Here is a 7365-nt window from a genome sequence, read left to right as displayed (position 1 = left end):
GAGCTGCCACATTTGACACCTTTACAAAGCTGTATCAATTTCGCCGCTGGTATCGCTTAACCGACGCTCGGTGCACCTTTAATCCGCCTAACCGTTGCAATCATGTGCTAACAGCCTGCCCGCTTCCCAGTTCGCCAATCAGTTTTCAGTCATCTGGATGAAGCAGGCGAACGGTCTGAACTCCATTGACGTGCCGATCTCCTCCAACACGATCTTATTCACACAAGAACCACGCTTCTCGGTGGAGCAAGAAGGCGACACCTACACCCTGCAGGTCAGAAGGGGAATCAAAAGCCGCCCGGTGAATGGGGACGGGAGTTAAACGACACCTGCGGAAAAGCACTGGGGTTAAAAGGCATCTTTAAGCCAGATTGGGGTTCGACGATGTGTGCAGTCCAGCACTGGATACAATACGCAGACTAAACCAAAATTCAAAGGGCGTCGAACCTATATTTATGGGTGTCAAGCGACGCGCTACGAATCCCAACGGCTGGTATAATCGTGCGATGCGACCCACCATGAGGTAGCAGCCATGCATTGGCTCTCAAATGGTTGAGAACTTCGCGCAATTCACAGAGCCTGTTATACTGGCTTTGACCTAGTAAGTACATAATGACCTGCATCGTGATTGGGAGGTGAACAAATTGCGCGCTTTCTTTCGTTTTGATCCTGCACGTTTTTAAAACATAATGTAGCGACTCTGGTAACGTGCCGTACTACATCGCATTTACCGTGCTATTGAGAACATTACCATTAGTGGGAATATGGTGTAGTAGTCGCTGTTGATGTGTGTTCCAGATAAGTGACTTCCAGGGGTCACTGTTGATGTGTATTGCAGATCAGTGACATCCAAGAATCTGACCAGGGCGTCTACGAGTGCCTATGCCAAATAAGTGTCCAGAACTCCATCAGCGGCACCGTTCTGCTGGCCGTTCGACTGAAGCCGGTCATTTCGGACAACTCCACCAGGTGCTGCGTTGTTGAGAACAGACTCTCTTCAGAATGATTCGAATGACATCAACACGAGCACGAGAGTGACGCTGATACGAGATCACGGCATCAGGCCTGCCATGGCCTAGTATTGCGCGTCACCCATGTAAATTTTGCCCTGTGCACTCGCATTTTGCCCACGGCCCTGCAGCTGGTGTGTCCACCCGTAAATATCTGCAGCCTGACTGCCCTCCAAAACGCATGGGACGTGCGCCCCGAGCGGTCGCGGTACCCTGACGTCTCATGCCCGGCGCCGCCAGGTCCGTGATAGCGTCCGAGGGCGAGCGCGTGGAGCTGTCCTGCTACGCCAGCGGCTTCCCTCGGCCGGAGATCACGTGGAGGCGCGACAACAACTACCTGCTGCCCACCGGCAAGGCCATCTCCCGGTACGATCCACCAGTCTTCATCAGTGGCGTCGGCGTTAGATTTCAGAACGCGTGCGGCTTGTTCGAATGGGGATGTCGTCGTTCGGTCGGTAAAGCGGACGTCTCGCAACTGTGCGCCGAAACTCGGGGGGAGGGGGGGGGGGGGGTTCGAGTCTGGCTGCCAGCCAAGATTTTCGTCTTCCCAGCGCTGGGGCGAGCGGCGGGGGCTACGCTAAACGACTTCATATGTTTAATTGAACTCCAATGAATACAACTCCAATGACTTGCTAGCCTTCTGGCTTGGGCCCTGGTGACGTTCACAGAGCTCAATCCCGGTGTGCTTGACTTACGATATTGTAGCTGTCCTCAGCTCCTTTGTGCAAGGTCGGGAGGCGCATCGGTTCTGTACATTTGGCCGGCCCCCTATAATTATGATCTCTTGATCAGGGGTGTTCGCAATGTGTGACACTGCTTAATACTGATCTGTATTTCGGTGTATCATATGGCTCAAAAATTGAGTAAACGTGTGGGCACGCTGGTTTTACCAAACATTTAGCAACCATAAATGATACCATAAATGACGCATGCAATCAAAGAGCGATTCAACGAAATACCTGCATATCCCGAGCGAGCATTCCCTCATGCAGCCATATTTGGCCATGCAGTTCCGCACCCATTATTTAGCCGCCGATCGACCGTCACGACATTATGTTAATCTTGGCGAGTCTAACCAGCCCGACGCCTTTTTCCAGAGGCAACGTGCTGGTGATCGAAAGCGTCAGGAAGGAGGCCCGTGGCACCTACTACTGCGTGGCCGACAACGGCGTAGGCCGCGGCTCCAAGCGAAACGTGGCTGTGGAGGTGGAGTTCGCACCCGTCATCACTGTGCCGAGGCCCAAGGTCTACCAGGTCAGCACCGGCCGGTAGACGGGCGGCAGCTACTGTGCGTGCGCTGAGGGCCGTCCCGCCGCAAGCACCGCTGTCCCAGCGCTATACCATGCCTGATTTTCACACGATTGATGCTTGCTGCATTTTGCTTAGGTGAAATAATTGTAAAGCATTCGTTGTGGCCCGTGGAAGTGGGGGCTGAGGTGGCTCGAGTATTTAATTTCATGTATTATGCGCGGAATCTTACTTTTGTCGAGTAGATTGGCGTTAGTCGAGGCATCAAGGCCCTGTTTGCAGATGTCGTCGTTGGAGAATTGCTTTGAAGATGTGGCTCTTTTATATACGCATACGACAGCTGACCGTTTGGTGTGCGTTTTTTTCGTGCACAAGACATCACTAAATTAATTGTCGAGTCATTGTCAGAATGATGACCTTGGCATGGCAGTAAATATGGTTTCGGGCCATTCTGTTGCTTAGTGTGGTTCTAGAAGTTATAGGTGAATTTTTGATAGCGTCATTGTTTGAATGAGCAAACTCATAACTAATTTGATACGTGTTGGTCTTTTTCCTGTCTTGCAGGCGATGCAGTATGACATGGACCTGGAATGCCTTGTGGAGGCGTACCCTCCGCCTAGCATCACGTGGATTAAGGATGGTCTCGTCCTGAACAACAACCAACATCACCAGTGAGTTAATGGGGGTTGCATGCGATATGTAGGTTGATATTTTCCAAAGGGATAAGATTATCAGGGATTATCTTCAAAACGTATGTTCAAAACGCAAGTGCATGACTTACTCGTAACTTAGCCCGGTTTCCGCCATGTTGGAAAGCAACCAAGTCCCGCTTTGTGCTGCTGATGATTGCCTGTGAGTGTGTGACCAGCTGGCCCAACCACGCCTACGTCCCTAATAACGCTCTCGTACGCACGCCGGCAGGATGTCAATGTTCGCCACCAGTGACCAGACCACCGACAGCAACCTGCGCACACTGTCCATAGAGAAGAAACAGTTCGGCCAGTACCAGTGCCGGGCGGCGAACCGTCTCGGCACCGCGGAGAACTCGGTGGAGCTAGTCGGTGAGTAGCGGGTCCGCGCGCCGTGCGTCGGAGTCAGCGAGACAAGCACCGGTATCTGCAGACCAGGGCAACGCTAGAAGTTACGCTCATCCTTTGGTCAGTAACGCTGCGGCATGCGCGGGCTGCGTCCTCGCCATCGCTCAGTAAGCGCGCGGTGGAATGCCGGTGTTCGTAACGTGCACGGGTAACCTTCTGAACCTGACATCGTTCAGAGCAACGGTGTCACTTCTCAGTTGTGTCCAGGTCTCAGGGCGGCAATGATCGACGGTGATTTTGAGCCGTAAAAGGCCTTCTTCGGCCACGACCTGCCGTAAAGCGAAGTTTTCACACGTGAAGATATTGAAGCAAGCATGAGACTTCATGAAAGATGCTCATCTGTGTCTGTTGGCATACTTTCAGAGGGAAAATACTGCTCTATGCAACATAGTTTCTCTGTTCAGTTAATGCGTTTCTCAATGCCTCATTGTTTGATTACGTCATCGTGCCTTGCACAACATGTATTGAGGACCAGTTGGCGGCCGCTACGTCTTGAAATCGTGCTCACGAACGCCAGATATGAACTAATCGACAATCATGCTTTTATTGACCGTGATCGTCTTATGGCTAATGAAATGGCAGGATTAGAATGATGTTACGCTGATGCCACAGATGTCTGGGTGACCTTGAAGTAGTGTCCTCGAAAAAGTCCGCACATCTTTGCGAGCCTGTAGCCCAGAAACTAGAATGGTTTGGATCTTGAGAAGGATAAGGCTTTGAAATCCACCGAATGGTCTCCAAGATGAGTGCTTCAGTTTAACACCCATACAGATGTGGTATGCACCCTTTTACACGCGCTTGGGTAGAGACCAATTCGACCCACCACTCGAAGATTTTCCGGAATAGTGTTCGAACAGTACGGTAAAGCCGCGCCAAGTTTTGCGTGGCCGTAGAAATTTGAGTAGCGAATCGTGTGGTATTAGCAATATAGATGTACCTTGCAAGGTCGCTGACCTGCGGCATCAAAAGTCAGGTCATGGATTCAGCGAAGCCAATTTCTAGGGGATCGTTCAATCTGATTCAGCAACGGAGTGCTAGACAAAGTCATGCATCGCGAAAATAGTTTCTTGGGCAACACAACAATTAAATGAGAAAATTTGATTGACCTAGGGTAAGATATGAAGATAAGACCAATGCCAAAACCAACCTGTTTCATTACTAAGGGCTTCCTGTATTGAGTAGTTTCTGATGCTCATTTCGAGTTTATTAATAGCAGGAACCGCATTATGCATCTTCCATAGAGATCTTAAAGGTCAGAGAAGATTACTGCCCTTAAATGGTCCAGGTCAATGCTTTGTTTTTAGGAACATGCTGCCCAGCGTAATCTTTGCTGCTTATTTAAATGCAAAGATCAAAGCATTCTCGTATTATTTTAGCCACCATGACCTTCAAAATGTCAAACGAGATCACCGACCTTAAATGAGCAGGTGACCTTTTCCTTAGAACAAGTGTTTAGGTTTTGGAAGCACTTTAAAAACCAACATGGAGTTTGACCTCGTTTGATCTTATTTGACCTGAAGGTCATGACCTAGCAGCCACAAGTTTTGTCAAAAGTATGCTCACGTACAGGCCATACCACCTGAAACATTAGTGTTTCGAGCTCTCTTTGTTGCTGACATCTCAGGGAGTCAATTTGACCCCCACCTGAGCGAAGAGTATTCAGTCGGCCACCTGGGCACGTGTTAAGCCTTGCATGTCTTCAATAGTTTCATCGTGCTGTTAAGTTATCAAACAAACCAGTTTTTAAGTGCTTTTAGAAGGGCAAGTCAACGCAAAATATATTTGGTTTCGTTTGATGGTATGATATCTTGTTAGTTAAACCATATTTCAACGATCTGGACTGTCTGCAGGTGTGATTTAAGCAAAGATGCGATTTTTGCCTTCGCGCAGCTTTGCTGTCCATCGCCTTTCTACACGGCACTTTTTGTTAGGCTAGAAACTGGCATGATTTAAGCATTTGCATCACAGATGGCTGAGAGTTGAGACCTGCCATTAAAACTAACTTAGTTATGGTAAATAACGAGAACGAAATGCAGCGACCTCGCTTTCATGTGTTTTTTTGTATTATTGGGATCTGCCAGTATTGTTCGATTGATGGGTGTTGATATCGACGATTGGGCTTTCAAAATTTTGTTAGTAAATGTAAGCACATGATGTGGCCATTATTTGAGCTCATCTGAACCGAGCCCCACACACCTCACACCAGTTCTGTCTGTGTCGCCGTAGCCGCCTATGCTGCGTATGTCGCATGTGTCTCCTCTGTTGCGTTTCCCTCCGCATAGACAGGCGTGGTCGAGCGACGCTGGAGGGATCTGGCGGCGGCCACTAGATCGCCACCACGTCACCCCTCTGCGCCTCCACGCGCGGGCAGATGATGCCGAGCAGGCGATGTCGGAGACCTGTAAGGTCCACCTGTGGCGCCCGTGTCGTCCATACCACCTGAGGCATATGTGCCGCGTGCGCTGACTGCGCCGCCTATTCCGACTGTTCCTGCTGAGTGCTGCTTGCCGCCACGGTGTTGATCGACCGACCGTCCGTCCGCAGAGGCGTTCATCCCTGTGTGCCCGCCGGCCTGTAACGTCCCCGGCTACAGCACGTCCGACGCGGCGCTCCTGCTGGCCAGAGGCCTCACCGTCTCACTCATGGTGGGCGTGGCCACCGCCGTCCGCCTCCGGCGCTGGTGAGCGCCCGCACCGTCCGGTAAGTGCTCCTCCTCCTTGGCGGTGTTTCCGTGGTAAGCGTATCCTCCCCTGGCAGATGCTTTCACAATCTCTGGTTGGTACCTGTTTGTCCTAGGTGTCTCCCCCTTGTCCTTCATGCCTGTTTGGTAAGAGTCTCGCTCCCTCTGTGGCGAATATCCTTCCTCCCCCCTCCAAGTGTCCCTTCTATAAGAAGGCCCACCTGATGGATGCCCCGGCGTTTAGTGCCTTCATTCCTCTCAGGTGCAGATGAGTGCCTACGCGGTGATCGTTACCTTTGAGCTCGTTCCTTTCCGATACACGCTGTTGGCAGTCTAAAAGCTCGCCACTAGCTGAGAACGTTATTGGGCCTCACGCCATTGTCTCGCCACCACTGGTGACGTGGTACTCATAAGGTGCGTCAAACACAAATTGTCCACTGTCTGTCTGAGAACCTCTCAGGCGTGCTACGCTGCAAGCATGAAAGTGCGTGCACATTCTGTCTCTGAGCCTGGCAGGAGCTACCTGCGTTAACGGAGGGGGGTGATAATATGGATTGTTCATCTTGCAGAGGGGCTCGCCCTGGGCTTTGGCCCACCGCTGCAGCGCACCTGAAAGATTGTGCCGCATACCGCATCTACGCCGGCACGGACAGAATCCCTGTGTTCTGGAGACCGTTCGGCGGGGGACAAGGTTTCGAATCCGTCCAGCACGCTGTGAAACCTGTTTACACCAGCGACTGTGCTGAGTCAGGCTTAGTGGGAGGTTTCGTGTGCTACGAGCATTGCCGGTGCATGAATCTGGCGCGAATCTTTGAAGATATGCCTGTGTGGTGTGGATTGTGCAGTCTTGTAAATGTAGTTTCGTATAGCCATGCTGTGTAGTCAGTCCAGCGTTTACGGACAGGAAGTGCGTGCGTGTCTTATCATCACACAGTACCGTTGGCAATGTAAATAGGTAAGGCGTCCCTTTTAGGAGCACGAACACTGTTGCATTCATCAGCTGCTCGGCATGCCTTACGACAGCGCAGGTATGCACATGTTCACACCATCATTGCATATGCCTCGCCGTTCGGTGCGTGGATTAGTTAGGCTGTACGCCATTTGTGTAGCACCGTTATGAGGCTTTGGAAGCTGAGGACAAAAGCTATTTTTTAACAGCTGTATGCTAGAGAGAGCAGCCTTGAGCAGCTGGTGATTTACAACAGTTACACGCTATGATCCGAAAGCGTTGATCTTTCTAGCATTTCTCCTGTTAGAGTTTTCGCGGTAGACTTATTTGTGACATGTATGGCTGCAGACTGGCTGAAGTTTCGGTAAGCGACAGTTCACT

General features: G+C 50.8%; 1 protein-coding gene across 1 annotated transcript; it reads left to right on the top strand.

Moving 5' to 3' along the window:
* Positions 1 to 130: 130 nt before the first annotated feature.
* Positions 131 to 6698, top strand: LOC119106568 (lachesin; the record flags this gene model as incomplete). The annotated part of the gene is given in 8 exon segments (XM_037230153.1): positions 131 to 274; positions 839 to 969; positions 1251 to 1376; positions 2108 to 2264; positions 2823 to 2929; positions 3180 to 3319; positions 5900 to 6055; positions 6605 to 6698. Coding segments are annotated over 7 exon segments (945 nt in total), but the record flags the coding sequence as incomplete, so codon positions are not given.
* Positions 6699 to 7365: the final 667 nt, after the last annotated feature.

Source organism: Pollicipes pollicipes, unplaced genomic scaffold (genome assembly GCF_011947565.3).
Source record: "Pollicipes pollicipes isolate AB1234 unplaced genomic scaffold, Ppol_2.1 Scaffold_2555;HRSCAF=2994_pilon_pilon_pilon, whole genome shotgun sequence".
Lineage (NCBI taxonomy): Eukaryota > Metazoa > Arthropoda > Thecostraca > Pollicipedomorpha > Pollicipedidae > Pollicipes > Pollicipes pollicipes.
Note: the sequence above shows the minus strand (reverse complement) of the source record. Positions and strands in the feature narration are given on the sequence as shown.